The sequence below is a fragment of the Mizuhopecten yessoensis genome, unplaced genomic scaffold (genome assembly GCF_002113885.1).
Source record: "Mizuhopecten yessoensis strain PY_sf001 unplaced genomic scaffold, ASM211388v2 scaffold9369, whole genome shotgun sequence".
In the NCBI taxonomy this organism is placed as follows: domain Eukaryota; kingdom Metazoa; phylum Mollusca; class Bivalvia; order Pectinida; family Pectinidae; genus Mizuhopecten; species Mizuhopecten yessoensis.
In genome coordinates, this window is record NW_018408013.1 from 96,772 (window position 1) to 124,325 (window position 27,554).

The window sequence follows — 27,554 nt, forward strand, 5'->3', positions numbered from 1 at the left end:
CAGTTCATAACCACATATAGCACTGAATTAATAACATCGATACCGTAACAGTTCATAACCACATATAGCACTGAATTAATAACATCGATACTGTAACAGTTCATAACATTGATACTGTAACATTTCATAACCACATATAGCATCGATACTGTAACAGTTCATAACCACATATAGCACTGAATTAATAACATCGATACTGTAGCAGTTCATAACCACATATAGCACTGAATTAATAACATTAATAATGTAGCATTTCATAACCACATATAGCACTTAAATTAGAAACATTGATACCGTAGCGGTTCATAAACACATATAGCACTGAAATTAGTAACATTGATACTGTAGCAGTTCATAGCCACATATAACACTGAAATTAGTAACATTGATACTGTAGCGGTTCATAACCACTTATAGCACTGAAATTAGTAACATTAATACTGTAACAGCTCATAACCACATAAAGCACTAAAATTAGTAAAATTGATACTCTATTAGTTCATAACAACATATAGCACTGAAAATAGTATAATTGATACTGTAACAGTTCATAACCACATATAGCACTGAATTAGAAACATTGATACTGTAGCAGTTCATAACCACATATAGCACTAAAAATAGTAACATCGATACTGTCACAGTTCATAACCACATATAGCACTGAAATTAGTAACATTGATACTGTAACAGTTCATAACCACATATACCACTGAATTAATAACATCGATACTGTAGCAGTTCATAACCACATATAGCACTAAAAATAGTAACATCGATACTGTCACAGTTCATAACCACATATAGCACTGAAATTAGTAACATTGATACTGTAACAGGTCATAACCACATAAAGCACTAAAATTAGTAACATTGATACTCTAGCAGTTCATAACCACATATAGCACTGAAATTAGTAACATTGATACTGTAGCAGTTCATAACCACATATAGCACTGAATTAATAACATTAATACTGTAGCAGTTCATAACCACATATAGCACTGAAATTAGTAAGATTGATACTGTAACAGTTCATAACCACATATAGCACTGAAATTAATACATCGATACTGTAACAGTTCATAACCACATATTGCACTGAATTAATAACATCGATACTGTAGCAGTTCATAACCACATATAGCACTGAAAATAGTAACATTGATACTGTAGCAGTTCATAACCACCACATATAGCACTGAAAATAGTAACATTGATACTGTAGCAGTTCATGACCACATATAACACTGAAATTAGTAACATCGATACTGTAGCAGTTCATAACCACATATAGCACTGAAATTAATAAGATTGATACTGTAGCAGTTCATGACCACATATACTGAATTAATAACATCGATACTGTAGCAGATCATAACCACATATAGCACTGAAAATAGAAACATTGATACTGTAGCAGTTCATGACCACATATAACTCTGAAATTAGTAACATCGATACTGTAGCAGATCATAACCACATATAGCACTGAAATTGGTAACATTGATACTGTAGCAGTTTTTAACCACATATAGCACTGAAATTAATAACATTGATACTGTAGCAGTTCATAACCACATTAGCACTGAAATTAATAACATTGATACTATAGCAGTACATAACCACATATACCACTGAATTAATAACATCGATACTGTAGCAGTTCATAACCACATATAGCACTGAAATTAGTAACATTGATACTGTAACAGCGCATAACCACATATAGCACTGAATTAGTAACATTGATACTGTAACCGTTCATAACCACATATAGCACTGAAATTAGTAACATTGATACTGTAACAGCTCATAACCACATATAGCACTGAATTAGTAACATTGATACTGTAACAGTTCATAACCACATATAGCACTGAAATTAGTTACATTAACACTGTAACAGTTCATAACCACATATAGCACTGAAATTAGTAACATCGATACTGTAGCAGTTCATAACCACATATAGCACTAAAATAAGTTACACTGATACTAAAGCAGTTCATGTACACATAAAGCATCGCAATTAGTAACATTGATAATATAGCAGTTCATATTTTAGAAAACCCCAACAAAACTGGCATTAGTAAAAATAATGATACTACAGTAATTGATATACAAATATAGCACCGACATAAACAATTTTGATGCAACAGCTGTTGCTGCTATTTAAGCTATTTGGCCTTTTCAAAACTGCATTGAATATATATATTGTACTATTAATCCGTATGAGTTAAAAAGAAATGCAGCATTTACAACAATTTGATTGCAAGCGATCTGGGGATTTACATAATTATTATGGCAATTTGATCAAAATGTTAATGCTGAACGTATATTTATATAAAAAAAAAATCCGCTGCAGCGTCGGCTCGTAAATTTGTCCAACCATGGATAATTGAGCGATGTTGCCGTCATGTATCTGTGGACACTTCGGCCAGCTGTTGCAGATCCATCTTCACATCACACCCACAATCTAAACTATGATATCTGGTAGAACAGCGACCTTTGATAGCATTAATAATAGTCATTTATGTCTCGCCTGATTTTAATAAATAAGATAAAATTGTAATATTACAGATTATTTCAAGGTTCAATGGTTCATGTGTTTTTCACCTGTGTGACAGAAGACATCATTATTTTTCAATGGTGTTGACTCACTTGTAATGATATATGTAAAGGATATGTGATAAGATGGCTATTTACGGGTTGGTACCATATGTTTTCTTGACAGAAATATTATTAGAACAGTTAAGTTACTTCGTTTATGTTATGTATAGTAGGTAGGCTTTCATTTTAGCACATTGAAAAAAAAAAGAAAAAAAAAAAAGGTTATGAACAGGAGTACAATGAAAACTCACGACGGAAAACTTTCAGAATAGATTCCGATAAAAAATGTCGATTGAAATGTATTTCCATAAAAGCGAACATTTCATCTGTATTTGATCATATTCTTCTATTTGATGTTACATGTAGCTGTTTTGGACAGCTGAAAAAAAATACAATAAAAAGAGAGATTCTATATTAATGACTATGGACTGTATATTTTTGTTTGTTGTCTAAAATTTTCTTTTGCATTTATTCAGTTTATCCTTTCTGTATCTGTTCCGAAAACGACATGTTAAAAACTGATACAGGCCTTTGGACATCAAAGGAAAATTAAAAGCAATAGAGATACGAGAAAGTTCGCTACATAGATACACATAGATGATATTTACACAAGTCATCTTTCACAATTTTTAGACCAAATGTTCGTAGAGTTTCGACAAATATAAATATTTCATTCCATTTGAGCAAAAATGCAATATAAGCTAATCGAGAAATATTAGCTGAAGTGATGGGGAAAACCTTAAATGTCATTTGGCTTTTTATATAAACCAATAATTGCGACAACTTGTTTATTACGCAGGGAGATGATTACCTATAAGAAGGGTTCCGATGATCTTGACGGCCGAGACGGGTACCATTTGTGAACACTCAGGAAACATGGGACGTAGCAGGTATGTTGCCGAGGCCAACGCCCCCAAAGCGATAGACATCGGTCTCAGCACGAGGAAATGCATCCAAAGACACACGAACGACAAGGACTCGCCAAATGCTTCCAAGATAAATATATACACTCCTCCTGACTTCCTCACTCTCTGTACTGAAACAATAGGGAAAACACAGTTTGTACCAAACATATTTTCAAATATTTTTTTTTACTTGATTATAAGTTTAGATCGATTCGTAAATCGATAGTATGCGTACATTCGTGTATATTATTGATATAGTTAGGGTACATTTGAGTATTACGATAGAGTGAAGGTAAGTTCGTGTATCGCGATAGTTTTGATATAGCAATGGTACATAAATGTATCAAGATGTTGCTGATATACTAATGGCACATTCCTGTATCGCCACATATTTGATATAACAACGGTACATTCGTGTATCGCGATATTAATGATATAGTTATGCTACATAAGTGCATCGCGATATTATTTATAGTAACGGTACATTCGTGTATCGCGATATTATTAATATAGTTATCCTACATAAGTGCATCGCGATATTATTTATAGTAACGGTACATTCGTGTATCGCGATATTATTGATATAGTTATGCTACATAAGTGCATCGCGATATTATTTATAGTAACGGTACATTGTTCGTGTATCGCGATACATTTGAGATGATAACGGTATATTCGTTTATTGCGATATTATTGATATAGTAATGGTACATTCATGTATCGCTTTATTATTGATATAATAATGCTACATTTGTGAATTACCATAGTATTCATAGTGACGGTTCATTCGTGTATCGCGATATTATTGATAAAGTAATTGTACTTTTGTGTATTGCAATTCATTGTAGTAGTAATTGCACCTTCATGTATCGCGAAATTTTTGATATGGTTATGGTATATTGATATACCAGACTGATATTACTGATAAATGATATGCTACATTTGTGCCCTTTTGATATTTGAATACTATTGCTATTATTTTATCCGGTAGGGAAGGCAATGTCATTCTACTCACAACTAATGTCTAATAAGTTAGTACAACATGTGGCACACCTAAGTATGTTAATTTGTACAACTCATTATTTTTGTGACGATACGCAATTACGTATGTCTAATGTTTTATATTAACGTTTGCTTTTTCTTATAAATTATTTATAACAACTTTATTTTTGACATTCTAATTTTATGTTGGTTCATAATCTTCAAAATTTAAGGTTGTCATTTATAAATTAAATTTTGTTTCTAACGAGCTGATATAGGAACATGCTATGCAGTTTGCGGGCATTCAGTCGAGGCATGTAATATCATAGCCCTCAATAAAATAAACACCTGAAAAATTGTACGACCTGCGTTATAAAAATTCGATTGATAAAACGCGAGTTTGTAATAAAAACTTCAATTATAGCAGTGTGTTTTTCTCCTTCATTTATAACAAAAAACTGTCTTGAATTCAGAGGGATTTCACTCCAAAATATCGAAATTTCTTTGTATTGCAAAATGGCAGTCTTTCATTATATTAAAAATATATGTAAATCTTACCAATTTCCATGAAGCAGAGCGCTTCTGCCATGGCTATGACCCCACACACGGTCCATACGAGCAGTGCCAGTCCAGTAGATCCACCGCTACCAGCTAGAACCGGGGACGGACTTATAAATATACCCGCCCCTATGATAGAACCAGCAACGTAACTGATACCATCTATCAGTCCTAGTTGTTTCTTCAGCTGAAGCGCCATTCTGACTGTGAGTGGTATTTAGAGTGCTGTAAAATATATTTGGTAACATGGTATAATGATCACTTGATTTGAAACTTTTATTACCTTGAGATACCTTGAATGTATTCTAAGAATTACATTAACATAAATATAATAACTTTTAAATACATATACCGATATTCATTTTTTTAAATGCTTCATTTATATCGAATACAATAACACTTAAATGAGTGGGGATATGAAATTTGCTAGATATCATATATAACGTAGATCAATAGAGTTAATCAAAAACTCAATATTCTGTAGTTTACATATGTTGGACTACGTTAGAGACACTAAATTCCGTTCTGCAGATTATAATACAACCGTCACATAACACTACTTACCTTCGGAAAAGGAACGCATTTCATAACATGAATAGAATTATATATGTGCGTCATCATGATAAAACAGATTTCGAGAGTCACAAGACATTTTAACGAGATTAATATATTTCGTTGTGAAAAACACAACATAATACAAACATGATTGAACATAAATGAATTGGAGACAGAAACCAGTGTTAATAAACTTATATAAGATAGTTGCGGAAATGCAATGTAAAATATGGTACATGTACAAAATATGTTATAATCAGGAATTCGGTTCACTGTGGTCAAGACAAACCCTTCTGTTGCGTCATCGTTAGTACACTTAAGATAGAACGTTGATTTCCAGACTTTTTCAAGAAAAGTATATATATATATGTATGTGAGTAAGATTGTACGTAAACAAGCTGCATTAGAATGCTGATATTGAATACACTCTATGATCATCATGTGGATGCTCTTTCTATTCGCAGACAGTCGTTGTGACAGACTGTCCGCATTCAATACGTTGTTACTGATCAATTGTTCGTCACATCCCGTGCCTTAATACGTCGTTTTCCTGTTCATTCTCTTCCTCCTGGTATATCCCCTTCCACTAGACTGTTTGCATCGGGAAAGACCAAACACATGACTTGCTTTACATATAAACTTTTTCCAATGTGTATATGAATACAAAAGTCATTGATTTCGAATCTCATTCGAAGACGTGTTAAGATGATAAATCAAATGATTTATTACTATGTTGGTAGCACTGCTATTTTGTTGACATGTGATCGCACACACACTTTCATGTATAGATGCCCACGTGGTCGTTATCTAGTGAATCATGCACTTTTCTTTTACGGTTGGTTGTCCAAGTGTTCGTTCTTGATCAATTTCCTTTCGACAGGTTGATGCGATGGTAGAACAACTTGCTGCGGAATTTAGTCAGATCTTCATTGACAAAAAAAATAGGTTAACCCTCCGTTTTGAATTTTGTACTATTGCAGAGGAGTTGGAATTTAGCGTCGGTGGATTTCAGACGAACTGTAACTTGGCGCGGTTTAACTCAACTCAATAGGACGCCGGCGTGAGGTTTGTTTCGCTCCCGCTCCGTGTGATCGTTCGACATCAGAAGCCTGTAATGGAATATTTGCCTTCGCGCATGCTTAGAGAATTAGTTGTGTGTAGTGTCCTCTTTAAAATTTGGGTGAGATGAGACAGACTCCCAAAAGCCAGAAAAACGCACCAGAGGCCTACGTTCAATTTGGCGAACCAATGGTTTGAGTTTCTCTTGTACAATAGCATCTACATACTGTTAGGTCATCAGAAAACCGCCGAGGCGATACGCCGAGCATCGTTATCTGAGAGCGTCACTGCGTCGGCGGTTTTCTGATGACCTAACAGTATGTAGATGCTATTGTACAAGAGAAACTCAAACCATTGGTTCGCCAAATTGAACGTAGGCCTCTGGTGCGTTTTTCTGGCTTTTAGGAGTCTGTCTCATCTCACCCAAATTTTAAAGAGGACACTACACACAACTAATTCTCTAAGCATGCGCGAAGGCAAATATTCCATTACAGGCTTCTGATGTCGAACGATCACACGGAGCGGGAGCGAAACAAACCTCACGCCGGCGTCCTATTGAGTTGAGTTAAACCGCGCCAAGTTACAGTTCGTCTGAAATCCACCGACGCTAAATTCCAACTCCTCTGCAATAGTACAAAATTCAAAACGGAGGGTTAACCTATTCTTTTTTGTCAATGAAGATCTGACTAAATTCCGCAGCAAGTTGTTCTACCATGCTATCATCTATACATGAAAGTGTGTGTGCGATCACATGTCAACAAAATAGCAGTGCTACCAACATAGTAATACATCATTTGATTTATCATCTTAAGACGTCTTCGAATGAGATTCGAAATCAATGGCTTTTGTATTCATATACACATTGGAAAAAGTTTACATGTAAAGCAAGTCATGTGTTTGGTCTTTCCCGATGCAAACAGTCTGGTGGAAGGGGATATACCAGGAGGAAGAGAATGAACAGGAAAACGACGTATTAAGGCACGGGATGTGACGAACAATTGATCAGTAACAACGTATTGAATGCGGACAGTCTGTCACAACAACTGTCTGCGAAGAGAAAGAGCATCCACATGATGATCATAGAGTGTATTCAATATCAGCATTCTAATGCAGCTTGTTTACGTACAATCTTACTCACATACATATATATATATACTTTTCTTGAAATAGTCTGGAAATCAACGTTCCATCTTAAGTGTACTAACGATGACGCAACAGAAGTGTTTGTCTTGACCACAATGAACCGAATTCCTGATTATAACATATTTTGTACATGTACCATATTTTACACTGCATTTCCGCAATTATCTTATATAAGTTTATTAACACTTGTTTCTGTCTCCAATTCATTTATGTTCAATCATGTTTGTATTATGTTGTGATTTTCACATATAATATGTGAATAAAACAAAGTATAAACTAACCTTTTTATTGTTGTTGAAATATCCTTTCGAATGTTGTTGAATTGTTGAACCTCATTGTTAGGTTTTTTTCTCGTATTCTAAAAAGATCCTGAGTCAGTTTTGTTTTTCACAACGAAATATATCAATGTCGTTAAAATGTCTTGTCACTCTCGAAATCTGTTTTACACGGAGCCCGTTAACTGACATGCTATACACTTATTTTGTTTCGTTTTATCGAATTATTATTTCTTTTTTTCGAATTATTATTTCGTTAAAACGAATTATTCTTTCGTTAAAACGAATTATTATTTCGTTTTTTCGAAAAGTTTTATCATGATGACGCACAAATATAATTCTATTCATATTATGAAATGCGTCCCTTTTCTGTAAGTAAGTAGTGTTGTGTAACATGCATGCTTGACCGTCCTCAGACAGGATAGGGTGTGGTACACTCGATAGAATGTTAGCTAATAAAGAGTTAATGTCGGACGGTGTAGAAGTTGATAATGCAGAGGAGGCGATGGTATTGATGTAGTTAACGTCTAGTGATATGTCTCTTTTTTATAATCGGGGACGTCAGATATCGACGACTCACTCCCGCTACGTTTCTCAGGCAGTGTTGAAAACATAAGATATCATGCACGTGCATAGAACCGTGGGTCATCTAGTTCCAGGGTTACGCGTTGTTTACAGGGCCTTTTTGCGTTTATCGTTGTTCGTATATGAAATAAGGTCGGACCCAGTAATCGGACGGTGCTTTCAAGCGAGACTTAACTAAGCATTGAAAGGCATGCATAAACGTTTGCAGGTCCGCCAGGATTTATACCCGAAAATGTTACATACATAAACGACCAGGCCCGTGAACAAGATGACAGGTGAACGCGAGCGCGTTCAACCGTGGCCAATGTCGCATTTGAATATATGTATAGTCTACATACTGACAGTTTGCACTCACTGTATACAGCTAGTTAAACAAATGCATGTCAACAACACATTATTTAGTACTTAAATAAGTAATCACAACATAGTTCAATGTATCAGAATGTTGCCCCTAGTCGGCAACAATGTCGCGTTTTCCCGAAGCCAAGTTTGGGCGTGTTTACAACTCCATGGACCGGACGCCATGATGATAACACATCACAACAACCAAATAACACCCCAACATCTTACCTGAGTCTGGCTTCACCTTCCGTAGACAAAGAGCTCTGGGTTGTACTTAAGTGTAAATCCAGATGTATCCCTGATTTGATTCATCCGAACAGTTCACGTCTGATACCGTTGGATTCAGTGTGGTTCCGTCATACACACACCGCCAGAACAGACACATAACACAAGAACATTATTTCAATATAAAGCGTTACTTCCCTTGATGACCTATCTATTGCATAAATAATTTAGGTTTAATCATAAAAATCAACAGTTGAATAAGTGCATCAATGAAATTTATAATTATACAATCATGTTTATTTTGATATCATATTAAAATAATTGCTTTTTTTAATCATTAAACTACTTTCAAATTCGGAACATAGGCAGTATGAATATCCACTGAGATACAGAAAAATGACCTGAACCGTGTTGGCGTTAGCGCTTCATGGTTAATTTTACTGTAATACACTCGGTATACATACTGCCTATAAACCGAAAGCAGTTTAATGCTTATACTTACATTTTCAAATATTTATGTTTTTCAAAAAAAATAACGACACTGGAATGTTCGGCTGGTAGAACAGCCCAAGACACGTGCATTTTCCTGTGACTAAAGCTTTCAATTATAGTCTGGGGTTACAACAACCGTTTAATCTTATCAGTTCTTCTAGATTTCTTTGGTCATATTTTGAATTACAACAAACATAACGGAATTATTCAAATATAACAATATTGTTATGATTATTGACGTTTTGTGTTAATGACGTCACTTCCGCTTAATTCGGTGATGCGGTTTTCGCTGAAAGCATGTCGCCGTCCTGTTATTTGTTGATATTGGAGACACATTTTGAACATTGCGGGTTAGGGTTAGGACTAAGAGAGTAGATATGATATATAAACGAAGCGGGAAACGGACGTGCCGGGCAGCGAGCTTATGAGAGCTTGCTTCTTACTCAACCGAATTTCTCTATGACATGGCTGAAGACAAGCTTCGTTTTTGTGATTTTTAGGAATCTGAAAGTTGAAGAGAATGGGAATTGTAATAAAATATATATTATTGCTATGATTTCTTGATGCAATATTCCAATTCTCGCCCAAAATATCAAACGCGAATCAAACATGACGTCCGTATTTTTTGTTCATTTGTTAGAACGTTTGTCACGTATCTCATTTTGGTTTATTGTCTGATGACCTGAAATGAAGTTGATTTTCAAAGTGACGTTGCAGCGCAAATTTAAATATTTTAATATAAAAATAATTCCCCCCCCCCACTCCCTAAAAAACACATTGAAATTATCACCTAGCCTGTTGCCTGAAAGCATCCTTTTTTACGTTTATCATATTAGCATACACATGGAATGAAAACGAGTAAATCTACGAGGAATGGCTTATGTTGCCAGGATTATGAATTTGATGCTGACAATATATGTAACTGTAACTTGAGATTAATAGATAGTGTGCTTATATTTAATACTTCCTTTATGATTTATCTCGATAAACAATTACCTAAGTCGTAATTTCAAAGAAAATAAAGAACTAATGATGTATCCAGATGGTTGGTTCAGAAAAAGCCCAGACACATTCGTGTAGCATATTGAAATGCCAATGAGAAGTATCATGGACAAATCCTGGGCCTGTACTCATGAAACCGTTCTAATGTTCAAGCATGATGCCTATGTGCATACAACCTTTCTCGGAACACGCTGAAATCATGTGACAATGCCAACAGAAATCAGGCTTGAATACAGGTTCTGACTTTGAGCATGAGAGCAATTTCATGAATATGGTGATTGATTTGCAGCGGCGAAACGACATGAATCCTTGGTTGTTAATCCAATTACATATACGGTTTCGCGTTGAACCGAAATAATGTCAAATTGGAGGTCTGACTATAAACTTATCACATTTGTGGTTGTCCGTACTACCAAAGAACATAAAAGACACAAAATAAACCTTTGAATACATGCCAGTAATATTAGAGATTCACATGAATGATTCAGTCACTTTTAGCACACCATTATATATAAGTAAAGCACAGACGCCATACTCACCAACATCGTTCCAGACCGGTCCAATTTCTCAGTTGGAACCTTGTTATTATAAATGTATTGGTATATAACACAGTCATGATAGACAGATGTTATTTAGAGTTTGCTTTGTTGTACGTAATCCTTAGAACAGTTCAAACAGTAAAATGATAATTCAAAGGAAGATTAGACATTCTGAGAAATTAAACAGAAATAAAAGCGAGCAATTGATATGTGTCGAATCTCAAAATATATCAAATGTCATAAACAACAAATGTAGCTATGGAGGGTCATGAATTTGAATTTAATATCCTTTCTGAAATTCATGCAAATCGAAATAGCCTTGTACGTGAAAATGTTGTTTTAGATTTCATAGCAGTTTGTTTCTGCATACTGATCTAACACAACAATTTGAAGAAGAGTGCCAGTCACACAAACTCCAAACAAAAAAACCAAAATGTCTACAAATTCAGAGGTATCTGCGTTTAGACTGTAACCATGTTAACCTACCTGTATCAAGGTGTTCTACATAACAGGACTGCACTGTACAAGCCGTCAGACCATTACTGACCTTCGAGAAAATACGCTTGCGCAAAACGCTCATATTGGGACGACTTGGCATAATCAGTTCTCATTCAACACAATCAAGTATATTTTTTTTACTTTGTAGTAATCGACCACCATTCACAATCATCTGTGCAAGGCTGACGTCACATTCAGCCTGGCCAGGTGACATACGTCGTACACCTGTACTCATGAATTTATATCTCTTTTTACTAAATGAATTCATAAATCTGTCACTGTATCTACTATTTTAGTTTGTACCTTCCTAAATGACATTTTTGAAAATATAGAATTTCATTTCTAGATATATAGATTTGTCGATATTTTCACAGAAAATAACAGTATGTTACCTTATATACTTGTGAATGAAACAGCGGGGAGTGCGAGTAAAAACAAAAATAACATTTATAGAGTAATGAACCGGAAAACCATCAATTTATTTGCAATTTTAAAACACCTTCATTGGCAAAAATGGTGTCTGGTGCAACGCTAAACACAAAACTACACGCCTTTTATAATAGGCTGCTCAATGCAATCTAGCTTCTTCTCATATTACATAGAAAAACTGCGTTCAGAAATGTTATTATCTATGTAGTAAAGTAACAATTATCCTACATTAGCTTCGTCTTCATATGAAACAAAAATCCACAGCTTGTGATGCAAGGAATTGAAAATAACATTAACAAGAGGTGGCTTTTATCAGTAACTTCAAGTTAATAACATCCGAGATCGCATATATATTGAATAACACGCGTTACCTATCGTAGCGTTCACATTACATTTTTACAAGTGAAATAACCAAAATTATCAATTTGATGAAAAAAAGAAATTTTATATCTTCACTGGGGACAAATATCTTTCAACTAAAGCCTTGTCAAACACTATTCAATTCTTGCTTTCAAAAAGAACTAGACCTTCATGATTAACAAAGAAACACCAACTACAGATTTTTTCGAAATACGAAATTCCTTCTTATCATGCATCATTTAGATCGTTGTATGTTCATCAGAATGATTTCGATTTTTCGACTTTTAACTTTCATTTCCTTGAAAGTATCATCTCTGCCTCCCCAACTAACTAAATCAGTTTACACGTTGCAGTTGTTTCGTGGTATTCGAGAGCTTGCTTCGAATTTAATAATTTCAACGAAAGATGTCGACTGATAACTAACAGACTTCCTTTACAAGTTTTCCGAAGAATCCGGTTGAATACTAGCTAACTGGCAATCTATATGCGCCTTCTCTGACTCGTTTGTTTTTTGTTTTCATATGAAGCTGAATTCATTTATGAACTTATAAGCACACTGAAAACCAAACATAACCATGTCCTTCAATTTATCGTTCAGATCTGTAGACGTTGTGCTGTCTTTGAATAGCAAGAAATGTATTGACCTCATCGGTCGTATAAACCTTCATGAGGTTGGAATCAAGGAAACATATTCCTCTTCTTCAGCCCCTTTCCTCGTTCTTGACTAACAAGGTGACAATAAGAAGGCTTACTACCACGCTGCGGGATTAGAGTGACGACTTCGTCTCTCCAATCTTGAACTTTATCTTTCTTGATAGTAATACCCCGTTTCCCTATCAACGGCGTTTACATTTCCGGTTTTTGTGTGTGTTTTTTTGTTTTGTCGATCACGCGTGAAAAAGGGTCCTTCATTTTCTGTGTTATCGAAATTTGATAATGCACATTTTTTTCAATTAGCTCTGGTAAAATAAAATCTCATTATATTTCTTGTTAAATATCAGATGTCGTTATAAACGTTGTTTTCAGCATTGGAGTATATCATGATCTAAATTTTTAGTTTTTATACAAGAGACAGACAATACCAATTCGGTCTACTTTGTTGTCAGTAATATAGAAATGATTTTACAGATACATCATACACATACTATAAAACTGTACACTCCGCAGATCATTCAAAGCAAGGGGACCATAACATTAGACAAAATTAAATGGAATGTGGGATGTCTCTTTTTCTTAATCATCAGGTAGCAGGTTTTTCCTGCTTTGTCGTATTTGATAGTCCCCCCCCAACTGGTCAAACTGGACAATAGGAAGGGATAGAATGAATTCCCCGAACCACAGTGCGGTCAAACAGTACAATGGAAAGGAAGAGGATGGACTCTCTGAATCGCGGAGCGGTTAAACTGGAAAAGGGAAATGAACGGACATTTGAACTTTAAAATATGTCTCAGAGCTCTTTGTATAAACCTTTTTTTTGTTATCAAGTGTCCCTTGCTTTGATCTTGATATTATTTGCCTGATTTACTCTTCTTCAGACTATCTACTCACATTTGTTACAGTCATGACTATCTCAGAGTTAACTGTTTTGCTGGCTGCTACCGTGAATATAACGTTTTATTGTTAGAATATGTGGTGTGATAGTGCTAGTATACTTTTATGTACGGGAATATTATTTGAAACTGCAGATGTTTCGAGCTACAGTTGTGCTTATTTTCTGTCTTGTTAAATATTATTCATAATAAAACACACACCACATTTTTATTACGACTTTATTTCTTGAATAACACTAAAATGGTACTACCTGGTCGTTTGTTTCACTGAATGAAATATTTTGAATAACATCCCATTGTATGCAGCAGCACACGAAATGACAACCAAAACGCACAAGTGTTGACATATACAATCCACACGTATTAAACGCATGTGATAACGTTCAAGATCAAAGCGTTTACATTCAAATCACATATGCTAAGATCCGAAACACCAACGTGTTAGCATTTAAAAAAACACACGTGTTATTATCATAAACACACATACGTGTTACCACGTACTACTTCCTTACTTCTTAATTCATTCATTAATTAATTAATTAATTTATTTATTCATTCATTCATTCCAGTATGTATATTTTTAGATATAAACGTCATTACATTTACATAAACAAATCCAATTTTGTATATCTAGGGTATGTTTTGTCCTTCTCGACTATGACTAGCTATGCCATTTTAAACTCTTTAACGATAAAATGTCCCTTTCCTAGTGACAAGATAAAACTAAGCACACGCCATATTGAATTTTCTTAAAACAACACTTTACAATTTTAGACCAATTATTAATCACGGTTAATGATGAAACCATTCCCTGGTTTAACCTAACAAGTATGTGCTAGTCCTGGGTAAATTCGCTTAGTAATACAGCGTGACAAAATTTGACGATCGGCCCTGAAACAAAAAGCATGATCAGTATACGCTAAAACAATAAAAAGCTTGTGGTCAATCGTTTTGAAATAACATAAGACATATTGAATTAACAAAATAGAAAAATGTTAAAATATTGTTAAATAATTCTGGTCTAAGCCTGATACAGAATAATCCGTAGAAATAGCAATATGCTACCCGCTGTTTATTGCAAGGTAAAATCTTTTCAAGTGTTGTTGTTGGTTTGGAGAAGCATGGCAATGTACATATACAAGCAAGTTGAAATAAAAACATAAAAGTTCAAACTTAATCATTTATGATTTAAATTTTATATTATAAACTGAAACAAGGGATTGTTCAATTAATGATATATATAATTACTTTGGGTAATTAGTACCTGCACTCATTAGCCCCTAAAGACAAGTTCGATCAAAGTCCTGACATTACAAGGTTCTAATGTGCATCTCTCGTATGAGCGTTAACATTAGTGGTTAACAAAAAGTACTAAATATCACAAAAGGTATTATTGACCATGTATTAGAGAGACGTGTATTTGAAGTTTGCAATGTTTATTTATTGCATTCCGCTGATTATGGGTCGTAAATGCATCATATTTTGTACAGTAATTCGTTTACTATTTCCTATTTGTATTGAACCGTTATATCCAAATCATTATCATCAGATCATTTCCATATCCTGCTCCGTATAAGCTCGATTGGACCAGAGGCCCAATATCTGATATGGCTCGAGGCTGTAGCTACTATACTGAATAGCGTGATAGTGTCGTGTAGGCTGTAGCTACAATACTGAATAGAGATAAAGTATCGTGTAGGCTGTTGCTACTATACTGAATAGAGTTATAGTGTCTTGTAGGCTTTAACTACTGTACTGAATAGAGAGTTAGCGTCGTCTAAATACTGTACTGAATAGAGAGATTGTGTCGTGTAGGCTGTTGCTACAATACTGAATAGAGATAAAGTATCGTGTAGGCTGTAGCTACCCTACTGAATAGAGTTATAGTGTCTTGTAGGCTGTAACTACTGTACTGAATAGAGAGTTAGTGTCGTCTAACTACTGTACTGAATAGAGTGATAGTGTCGTGTAGGCTCTAACTACTGTAATGAATAGAGTTATAGTGTCTTGTAGGCTGTAGCTAGTATACTGAATAGAGTTATAGTGTCTTGTAGGCTGTAGCTACAATACTGAATAGAGATAAAGTATCGTGTAGGCTGTAGCCACAATACTAAATAGAGATAAAGTATCGTGTAGGCTGTAGCTACTGTACTGACTAGAGAGTTAGTGTCGTCTAACTACTGTACTGAATAGAGAGATTGTGTCGTGTAGGCTTTAGCTACAATACTGAAAAAAGATAAAGTATCGTGTAGGCTGTAGCTACCCTACTGAATAGAGTTATAGTGTCTTGTAGGCTGTGGCTTCTGTACTGAATAGAGAGTTAGCGTCGTCTAACTACTGTACAGAATAGAGAGTTTGTGTCGTGTAGGCTCTAACTACTGTAATGAATATAGTTATAGTGTCTTGTAGGCTGTAGCTACTGTACTGAATAGAGCTATAGTGTCTTGTAGGCTGTAGCTTCTGTACTGAATAGAGTTATAGTGTCTTGTAGGCTGTGGGTTCTGTACTGAATAGAATTATAGTGTATTGTAGGCTGTAGCTAGTGTACTGAATAGAGTTATAGTGTCTTGTAGGCTGTAGCTACTGTACTGAATAGAGTTATAGTGTCTTGTAGGCTGTAGCTACTGTACTGAATAGAGTTATAGTGTCTTGTAGGCTGTAGCTACTGTACTGAATAGAGTTATAGTGTCTTGTAGGCTGTAGCTACTGTACTGAATAGAGTTATAGTGTCTTGTAGGCTGTAGCTACTGTACTGAATAGAGTTATAGTGTCTTGTAGGCTGTAGCTACTGTACTGAATAGAGTTATAGTGTCTTGTAGGCTGTAGCTACTGTACTGAATAGAGTTATAGTGTCTTGTAGGCTGAGCTACTGTACTGAATAGAGTGATAGTGTTTTGTAGGCTGTAGCTAGAATATTGAATAGAGTTATAGTGTCGTGTAGGCTGTAGCTACTGTACTGAATAGAGTTATAGTGTCTTGTAGGCTGTAGCTACTGTACTGAATAGAGTGATAGTGTCTTGTAGGCTGTAGCTAGAATACTGAATAGAGTTATAGTGTCGTGTAAGCTGTAGCTACCCTACTGGATAGAGTTATAGTGTCTTGTAGGATGTAGCTACTATACTGAATAGAGTTATAGTGTCTTGTAGGCTGTGGCTTCTGTACTGAATAGCGAGCTAGTGTCGACTAACTACTGTACAGAATAGAGAGTTTGTTTCGTGTAGGCTCTAACTACTGTAATGAATATAGTTATAGTGTCTTGTAGGCTGTAGCTAGTATACTGAAAAGAGTTATAGTGTCTTGTAGGCTGTAGCTTCTGTACTGAATAGAGTTATAGTGTCTTGTAGGCTGTGGGTTCTGTACTGAATAGAGGGATAGTGTCTTGTAGGCTGTAGCTACTGTACTGAATAGAGTTATAGAGTCTTGTAGGCTGTAGCCACTGTACTGAATATAGTTATAGTGTCTTGTAGGCTGTAGGTTCTCTACTGAATAGAGTTATAGTGTCTTGTAGGCTGTAGCTAGTGTACTGAATAGTGTTATAGTGTCTTGTAGGCTGTAGCTACTGTACTGAATAGAGTTATAGTGTCTTGTAGGCTGTGGGTTCTGTACTGAATAGAGTGATAGTGTCTTGTAGGCTGTAACTAGAATACTGAATAGAGATAAAATATCGTGTAGGCTGTAGCTACCCTACTGGATAGAGTTATAGTGTCTTGTAGGCTGTAGCTACTGTACTGAATAGAGTGATAGTGTCTTGTAGGCTGTAACTACTGTACTGAATATAGTGATAGTTGTAATGTCTTTGTATGGGACGTTTAACGAATATAACCAGTCACGAATTCAATCAACATCTTTTAATGGCGGACACCCCGCATCTTAGTTAACAAACCAAGGGAGACCACTCTTAATGAATTACATGTATAAGGTTGCACTACACTAATATTGTATAACCGTTATGGTATATAGACAAATACTTCATCTCTTCCTTTCTGAGTTAAAATGTTAATTATCAAAACAATTTTACTTTATGACTAGAAATACTTAAAAGAGTCTTGCAATGAAAATGTCATGTATTTAAACTAGATCTGATTATTGAAAACTGTTGATATGAACTGCTATGAAAAATGAAAACAACATTAACTGTCAATAAATGATTACAGAATTATACGTGTTATATTATAATTATAATTATAATTTTAGCACAAATGTCTATTCCTTGCGCACAACAAAGTCCTCGAGAGCTTTCGGTGGTCTACGGTTGCGAATCGGACGCAGACTTCGCGGTGGAACCTGCCCGACTGTTTCTGGTTCCTGGTTCCTGAGGAACTTCCAAAGGGTCTGGTTCCTCGATCGGATCGGACGGAACTTTGATTTCGGGTCGTGACGAGTGATACTTTTTCACAAATGTACTGTTCCTCCGGTACCTAACACCTTGGTCACTCTCGACGGTACAACTGTTTCCTTCTTTACGGACGAGCGTGTGGAGTCGGTTTGAATGGTGTTGTAAATTTGTCGGTCAGTCTTTGCTTCATTAACACCATATCTCCTAGTTCCAAATCAGATTCTTTCGCACCGCGTATAGTGTCGACATACAATTTGTTCATATGTTTCATGTACGCGTCGCGATCCCGTACTCCTTCGTCTGGAACTCAGTTTCTCAACTTGTGGCAGTTTCGTTCTGAGTTGACGACCAAACATCAACTCCGCTGGTGAAATTCCAGTCGTGCTGTGTGGCGTCGTCCTGTAAGCCAACAAATACGTTCTGAGTTCCTTGGATTCCGCATGTGCTATTTGTATCCGTTTAAGTCACGATCTGTTTTGACGATCAACTTCACCGTTTGCGGCCGGATGTAGCGGCGTTACACGTCGGTGGTGTATCCCACTGTCTCGCAATATTCTTTGAATCGGTCTGAGATGAACTGCGGTCCATTGTCGGACGTTATGGACTTTGGCAAACCGTGCCTACAAAACATGTTTTCAAGTGTTCCGATAATCTTTTCGGTCGAAATATCTTTTGTGATCTCGATTTCGTAGTATCGACTATAATAATCCACTGCTACGAATACATAGTGACCACATGGGAGCGAACCCATCAGATCAATAGCCAGATCCTGCCAGGGTTTCGTTTGGAGCGGTGTTGGAGATATCGGCTCAGGTAGCGGTTCCGTCCACTATTTAACATCCATGACATGATTTAACATATTTCTCCACATCCCTGTCCATTTTAGGCCACCATACTTTTGTTCTGAGCTGTTGTTTGGTGCCTACCATGCCCAATTGCCCTGGTGTGCTAAATCAATAAATTTCCCTCTGAGCCCTTCCGGAATAACTAATCGTGTACCGCGTAGTACCAAATATCCCAACTGACTCAGTTCATCTTTCACCGGAAAGAATATTCCGTGCTCGTTTTGTCCCATTGCTTCATTTTTAAACATTTACGCACGTCACTCAACTCCTCGTCGATTTTGGAAGCTTCCTCAACCTCACGTGTAGATAGGGCTGACGGAGTAACCTCCCTTGCAACGAATGTGATGAAATCCTCGGTTTCGCGCTCGAATTTACTCCTGGGTTCTAAATTCCTGGTATCGACTAGTCGCGATAGGTCATCTGCAATGTTGCCCTTTCCCGGCGAGTAACGAATCGTAAAGTCGTAAGGCATCAGTTTCGTGATCCAGCGTTCGATTCTAGCATTCGGTCTAGACTTGGGTCCGTACATAACCTCTAGTGGTTTGTGGTCGGTCACAAGTTCAAATTTAACACCGTACAAATAGAGTTTAAATTTTTCACAAGCCCACACGACACCCAACGCTTCCTTCTCTGTTGTAGAGTATCGTCGTTCAACTTGCGATAATGCTCGACTCGCATAACTGATTACCTTCGCATTTCCATCGCGATCTTCCTGGAGTAGAACCGCACCTACCCCAACATTACACGCATCAGTGACCACCATTGTTTTTTCAGCATCTAGTCTGAAGTGACCCAAGGTTTCCGCGTTCGCGAGACACTCTTTCAGCTTTTCAAAGCTCCTTTGTTGTTCGATACCCCATTCAAAAGTTACACCTTTCCTAGTCAGCTTTCGTAATAGCTCCGATAAGGCGGCGAGATTCGGTATGGAGCGTGCACTGAAGTTAACCAATCCAAGGAAACTTCTAATCTCGGACGCGTTCTGTGGGGGTGTGGCATTGACCATTGCCTCCATTCGCTCTTTTGTCGGTTCAAGTCCGTGTTGAGACGCCATATGACCCATGAACAAGTCTTTCTAGTACTTTTTCAAGACGTTTGTTATGTTCCTCCTTGTCTTTCCCATGTACGACAATGTCATCAGAAATGTTCTGAACTCCTTCACAGTCGTGACATATTTGCGATATCACGTGTTGATATTGTTCAGGCGCGGACGTTATACCGAACATAATGCGCTTGTATCGGTACAGGCCCTTATGCGTCACGAATGTAATTATATCTCGCGACGACTCCTCGAGCTCAATCTGATGATATCCGTATCGTAAATCAAGTTTGCTGAACACCGTGCTTCCGTTCACATTGTACACGATCTCATCTACGGTCGGTATGGGATGCCGTTCGCGTTTTATAGCCTCGTTGGCTCGGCGCATATTCACGCACAAACGAATGTCTCCATCCAGTTTAGGAACTATGATCACTGGGCTTACCCACGGAGTAGGTTTCCCGACCCTGTCAATAATATCTAGGGCTTCTAGCTCATCATTTTTGTCGTTCACCTTTTGACGAAGACTGTATGGAACCCTGTACATGCTCTGAGCAACCAGTTGTACCTGCTCATCAATGTGTAGATTCAGTTGGTACCCCTCTAGTTTGCCGATTCCTTCAAAACACTCAGAATATTTCCCAACCAAATCTCTAGTGCCTGTCACATTATGAATTTCAATCTTCAAGATTCCTAGCTGAGTAGCAGAAGTTTTCCCCAGCAACGCAGGCCCTTTTCCATCCATAACGAAAATCTCTGTCTCGTGTTTCTCTCCATTTTCTGGCATGGATACCGTTGTCGTGAACTTTCCTACGAGTTTCAAAGGTTCTTCAGATCCATATGTAAATAATTTCTTGTCAGTCTTCTCCGACGCACATTTTATCATGTTTACCTTTAACTTTCCCCACACGTTTCTGTCAATGATGTTCACTGTTGCACCGCTGTCTATTATGAAGTCTACCATCTGTTCATCCATTTTTAGTATAACCACATCCGTCTTTGATCCCTGTGTGACTTTAAACGCATATTCATCGTTGTCGTCATCATCCTGATGATCCGTGTCTACAGAGCGTACCTTTCCATTTCCCCTGAATTTTCTTTCTGTGAGTATTTGACCATGTTGACGATAACTTTTCGGTCCTCGATTTCTGTACGAGTTATCTCCCTTTACTTTTGTATTGCAGCGTTTTGCGAAGTGACCAATCTTTCCACATTTCGTACACCTTTGATCATTTGCTTGCCATTGTGGATCTCTTGTGTCCCGTGTACCTACATCTGTTACATGTTTTGTCATCTTGTGCCTTAAATTTGTTGCCAGTTGTTTCGGTACTTACTGAAGATGGGCTTGTACCTGTAGCTCCTTCCATCCTTTTTGCTTGGATTTCTGACTGTTCCATAACTTGTTCCATGTCACACAATTGCTCTAGTGTCAGGGTTTGTCCCTTTTCTAACAGTCTCATTCGAAGTTTATGAGACTTACACTTCTCAATGACTTGGTCTTTAATTTAGCTTGCTGTCTAAGTCTCGTAATGAACTGTCCACCTGTATCCTCATCTTGAGTCATTTTACGGAAATAATATCCTTCATAGGCCACATTTATTTTGCCTTCGAAGTGCTTGTTTAAAGCATCCAATGTTCGTGCATAATCATCGTCACAGGGAGCGTGTAAAAAATGTCCTGCACCTCCTGTCCTTCACAATGAAGTAATAATGCCACCTTCTGATTCGCATTTGTTACCCCTTTTCCCGTTGCAAACAGTTTAAAACTTTAAACCCATCGTTCCCAAGTCTGGTGAACACGAGTTGCGTCTCCTCCGGGACCACGTGCTTCAAATTTTGGTAATCCATTCAGTTCAATTTGAGCCATTTCAACTGTTTATCTTACCAATTTACTCTTCTATCTTCTTCTCGTTATCTACGAGAATTGATTAAATAGTTCTTTATCCTCTTCGCCAATTGTAATGTCTTTGTATGGGACGTTTAACGAATCAAACCAGTCACGAATTCAATCAACATCTTTTAATGGCGGACACCCCGCATCTTAGTTAACAAACCCAGGGAGATCACTCTTAATGAATTACATGTATAAGGTTGCACTAAACTAATATTGTATTACCGTTATGGTATATAGACAAATACTTCAATAGTGTGTTGAAGGCTGTAGTTATTGTACTTAATAGAGTGATAGTGTCTTGTAGGCTGTAACTAGAATACTGAATAGAGTGATAGTGTCTTGTAGGCTGTAGCTTCTATAGGGATGCTTTCTGCATCGAAATTCTTAAAAGTTTGGATAAGTTGCATTATTCTTCGTTTTAGTGTTTAGCAAGTATTCCATTTACAACAGGGCATATTTAAACAATGATTTAAAGACCCTGATTCGAGTTAAAACACATCTTACGTTGGAGCAATAAGACATTGTTAAGTGTCTCATAATAATAAAGAATCATGGATATGATCCATAATGATATAACAAAAATATCTTACGATGTACTTTGATGTATATCCTCAGGAAAACAGAGTCTTTTGCTTGCCCAACAAGTGACAGCAGCTTCAGAACAATTCCGACGGTTATACACAGGACGCTGGCTACCACCACACCAGGGTTGTATACTACAGCAGCCACGGTCATGAATAGGCTCAGAAACGTGTAGGCTATAGGAATCACTATCGGTAACTGTAAAATTGATATGGAACCTTTGAGACACAGGTTACATACTCGATACTCCATGGGTTACGCTCACGTACGCTTTCTGAACCCCCGGAATATGTCATAACAAATTTGAAGGCATGTTGCGAGCTATCTGATTGGTCTCAGGTAAAAACCTGAACAATCCCTACACTAATATCTGTCATTTGAAGATAAGATAGTGATGATATAAGAGGTGATATCCGACTTCAAAGCCAGTCAATTTTACCGTTATGTTAACGCGCGATTCCTTTGATGTAAATCAAAAGATCAAACCAGCCTTCTTCGACTCCTCCACAAGGGGGCTTTCGATAATTTCATTGCATATTCCAGGGAACAGCATAAGTGAGCGTAACTGCTAGAGAATCGAGAAAACCTAAGTTTATTGAATGTCGATATATATGCATATGAAGCTGTGACATTTTACACGAATATCATAAATCATATCTGTAACATGTGAGAGCAAATAAATGTAATGCATAAGTTCTTGGTAGAAAAGGCTTGTTGCTACGGATGGTGTTATTACCATAATTTTTTTAAAAAAACGTGTGCTCTATTTGCCATTTTTGAATTTTACAACCATTTAGTTTAATAGTAATGTGCCTCCACAATAAGAACAGTAAGCATTAGCTAAATATCTTAATGCTACAACATCACTGTAAGTTACAAATACACTACCCGAAGGGCGTCTTTGGGGTTATGCGTCCTCCTTAATTTAAATATCCCCACAATTGCCGTAAAGCAGTAGAGTGCATTAAGGAAAGAGTACACCTTTAGCAGGGAAATCATTTCCATTCCTAGCATAATGACACAGGCAACCATACCCTGGAAAAATAACAATCCAGCATTAGTGGCAGTAAAACATGACATATAGCATCGTTTAAGGAACCAAATTGTACATAATAAACTCACAATACCTTGTTTACGAATTCAGTATCGATTCAAATCTACAGTAAATGCATACAATTTGTGGAGTTATAAATCCATATGAATTATTTAATTTCCGTTATATGTAACTACTATCAAAAGAAATTACAAATTCAAAATGTCTTATAATTTGACAGCATCTAAGCAATTGTTAAGATATGTATTTGCGATGAGAATAACATAATTTTACCTGGAAACTAGCTATTAATAGACATTAAATGGAGATACTAACCTCAAAAATAAATATTTCTCCATTTCTCAAGATATTTTTAAAAGCGTAAATGCATTGTAACAAAATCGATTCGTTCGCAATAAATCAAAAATGTATGAAATTGCATAATATGTAAACGCCTATCCGTTGCTATCTGAGACATTAAAAACATTTGACGTAAAAACATCTCAACTTCATAAAGAAAGTGTGACGTAGTTTTGTAAGCATTGCATAAAATCGTGCAAAGTAGTGCAGCATGATTAAACGTTATGTCGTCTAATTAATAAAACAGAAGTGAGAAATAATTACGTCTGTGTAACATTTACCATTGTAATGATGGCGGGTACCAATGTTTTTTTCTGAACGTAAATCATGGACAGGTATTTCGGAAAATATCCTTCTCTCGAAGCAGCAAACAAAGTCCTGAAATTAATTAAATCATTGTGATCATAATGAAGATGATCTAATCGGCTCCTTTTTTGTTATCCATAAATAATACATGAATATATCAAATATGCCGCCCTAAAATAAGGTTTCATGATTAATTTCTTTTACAGTTATATGCTTATTTTTAACATGTTTCCAAACAAAACAAAACTGTTAAAGTTTTTTTTTTCTATTTACCTCCAGTTGAAATAAGAAATATACGAGATTTTCAAGATATTTCTCCCTACCTCATAACTCCGTCTAACAATTGTAAAGCTCTTCCTTAAATATTTCTTAGTGTGTTTTTAAAAACATTCGCGTAGTATACAGCAATATTTTGTTGCAGCTATTAAAGAAGAGAAATTTGCAAATCAAAAGGCCCGAAAAGCGGCATTAGCACGCATCATTTTAACTTTTAGATGATCAAAGGAATTAAAGTAGTTTTTGCTTTTCTTGCTATTCAAAGACCAAACGTTATCAAGATTCAAGTGGGTGGGTTATTTCCAAGATTGTTACGTAACGGTATTACAGACAACAACACTGCTGTTAGAAGCTTGGCCATTAATATTTTCTACCCTTGACATTTTTTGTGTATCTTTAACATCATTTAAGTATTCAAATTGATCTATCCGGTACATTAGAAATCAATTAATTATGCCAGTGCGTTTACCTGCTGCCTTTAAATGTGTTGGCGTTTACTATCCCAGACGTTGATATGGCCACAAATATCGGGATTGACCACTTCATATTCCCCATACATTTTTCTGCAAACGCCTTAGACAAAGGTTAAAATAGAAATAAAGGATCAAATGTATAAAATAAAAGAAATATCAAAATATCAAAGTTTTAAAAGAGCGAAATAATAACCGTTTACACATCTAAATTCGCGGCAGAAAATCATGGCGGTGATTTAGATTTCATCAGCAACACAATGTCCAACCGTTAAAAATGTCGAACATTTGGATATGCTGTTCCTTTATCTCATTATACCAACTGAAAGTTCAATTCTACATTTTAGAGACCCAATGTCAAATGTTAAATATTCTGTTCCATGGTTTAAAAACCATATCAAATGTTGCAGTATAATTTCTATTCATTTTTATGCTTTGTCGCAACGAAATAAGCGGAAGACAACCGAAATATTCCTTTATCCTAATACTTTATTGAAATCAGGTCATTTTGCAGAATTGGTTATACGATTCCGATTTAGGTTAGTCAATACATTTCAGTAAACAACACGCGTACCTCTAGTGGTCTACCTACCTTTTGAGAATGTCGTCATCCTCCGTTAATACATTTCAGTAAACAACACGCGTACCTCTGGTGGTCTACCTACCTTTTGAGAATGTTGTCATCCTCCGTTAATACATTTCAGTAAACAACACGCGTACCTCTGGTGGTCTACCTACCTTTCGAGAATGTTGTCATCCTCCGTTAGTACATTTCAGTAACGACACGCGGACCTCTAGTGGTCTACCTACCTTTTGAGAATGTCGTCATCCTCCGTTAAAACATTTCAGTAAACAACACGCGTACCTCTAGTGGTCTACCTTCCTATCGAGAATGTTGTCATCCTCCGTTAGTACATTTCAGTAACGACACGCGTACCTCTAGGGGTCTACCTACCTTTTGAGAATGTCGTCATCCTCCGTTAATACATTTCAGTAACGACACGCGTACCTCTGGTGGTCTACCTACCTTTTGAGAATGTCGTCATCCTCCGTTAAAACATTTCAGTAAACAACACGCGTACCTCTGGTGGTCTACCTACCTATCGAGAATGTTGTCATCCTCCGTTAGTACATTTCAGTAAACAACACGCGTACCTCTAGTGGTCTACCTACCTTTTAGGGTTTACGTATTCCTCGTAGGCATAGGCTATTGTGTCTCTGTTCAGGAAAATGTAAAATGTAAAATGTAAAAATGAGCCGTAATCTTTTAACATTTCATCTTGAATTGATCAATGTATTTAAATAATCTTTATGTTCTTCAAATAACGTATCTTTTTGTGCGTCCCCTGCAAATTTCATGTTGAGATCTACCCTATTGTAACACTTCGCTTTGTTAGGCTGCATGCTCCTAAGTGCCATTTTCTCTCTGTGTTAAATTTGTGAAAAGATTTTTTCTACATGTAATGTTACCTCTATGTTATGGTAAAGCTTGATTGGTCTGAGAGAGGAACGACAACATGTATTCTATGCTCCATCTTTTATTCAGATAGGGGTGCCACACAACTATACACAGGGTACCGTAGTCAATCAAGGGAGATCACTCTAGTATCGTCATAGTATCGGTTGAATACTACCATTATACAATATACAATGTAGTCATATGGTTACACTACAGGGTACGGTAAACCTACCCGATAGGCAATGTTTGATAAGGTTGCTACACAAAACCTAATATTTTGACATATCTACCACACATAACATATAATACACATTTGCATTCACAGAATCAATGTCTGGTAATTATTTGTAAGTTAATTTTGTGCTCTCATTGCAATTTTTGTATTTTAGATACTTATATATGCAACTGCTTTCATTTGCTTCAAGCATAAATGTACACTCTGTGCTTTTACTTTTCCTAACACCTGACTGTGTTTTAATTTATTGAGCCGATGAACCATTATGTTTTTGTCAAGTGCATACTTTAAATCACCGAGTGAGTTGTAACATTGTACTATCTCATCTCATTATATAAAACTATCTACAGCTCATTTAATCTACGCCAGAATATAATGTAAATTATGAAGTTAACCGCTGAATCTCTTATGTAGTAGGTAAATTCGACCTTAGATTGATAATAATTTTTCTTTTTTTTCCCTTTTCTTTAACGTCCTAACAACTAAGGTCGCGTAAGGACGTGATAATAGTGAGTAAATATAAATATAAACTTTATTTATTTTACAACAAATATGAAACAAGTTATTCAATTTAGATTAATCACTCTTGTTGGCCCGAATGTTAGCGCGGGG

General features: G+C 36.3%; 3 protein-coding genes across 4 annotated transcripts in view; all 3 read right to left on the reverse strand.

The window, feature by feature from the left end:
- LOC110457903 (large neutral amino acids transporter small subunit 1-like) overlaps positions 1–9,403 on the reverse strand; it is a 31,032-nt gene extending 21,629 nt beyond the window's left edge. The window contains exons 1-3 of one of the 2 annotated variants that reach the window (XM_021509362.1): positions 9,245–9,403; positions 5,058–5,150; positions 3,425–3,649 (exon numbers count right to left, since the gene is read on the reverse strand). In XM_021509362.1, the coding sequence (XP_021365037.1) occupies positions 3,425–3,649; positions 5,058–5,088 (256 nt within the window). In that variant the 5' untranslated portion in view covers positions 5,089–5,150; positions 9,245–9,403. Of the gene's footprint in view, positions 1–3,424; positions 3,650–5,057; positions 5,283–9,244 lie in introns of both variants that reach the window. The other variant, XM_021509361.1, reaches the window with a different exon arrangement.
- A 5,323-nt stretch (positions 9,404–14,726) lies between these two features.
- LOC110457913 (cystine/glutamate transporter-like) lies at positions 14,727–25,346 on the reverse strand. Its single transcript, XM_021509375.1, has 5 exons — positions 25,248–25,346; positions 24,478–24,574; positions 23,692–23,838; positions 22,812–23,001; positions 14,727–15,002 (listed from the first exon to the last, which is right to left on the reverse strand). The coding sequence occupies exons 1-5, from the start codon at positions 25,331–25,333 to the stop codon at positions 14,947–14,949; spliced, it is 576 nt and encodes a 191-aa protein (XP_021365050.1). The 5' UTR covers positions 25,334–25,346; the 3' UTR covers positions 14,727–14,946.
- Positions 25,347–26,311: 965 nt separating this feature from the next.
- The window catches only part of LOC110457893 (large neutral amino acids transporter small subunit 1-like), a 12,629-nt gene continuing 11,386 nt past the window's right edge, over positions 26,312–27,554 (reverse strand). The window contains exon 6 of the mRNA XM_021509348.1: positions 26,312–26,466. Coding sequence (XP_021365023.1) covers positions 26,418–26,466 — 49 coding nt within the window. The 3' untranslated portion in view covers positions 26,312–26,417. The remainder of the gene's footprint in view (positions 26,467–27,554) is intronic.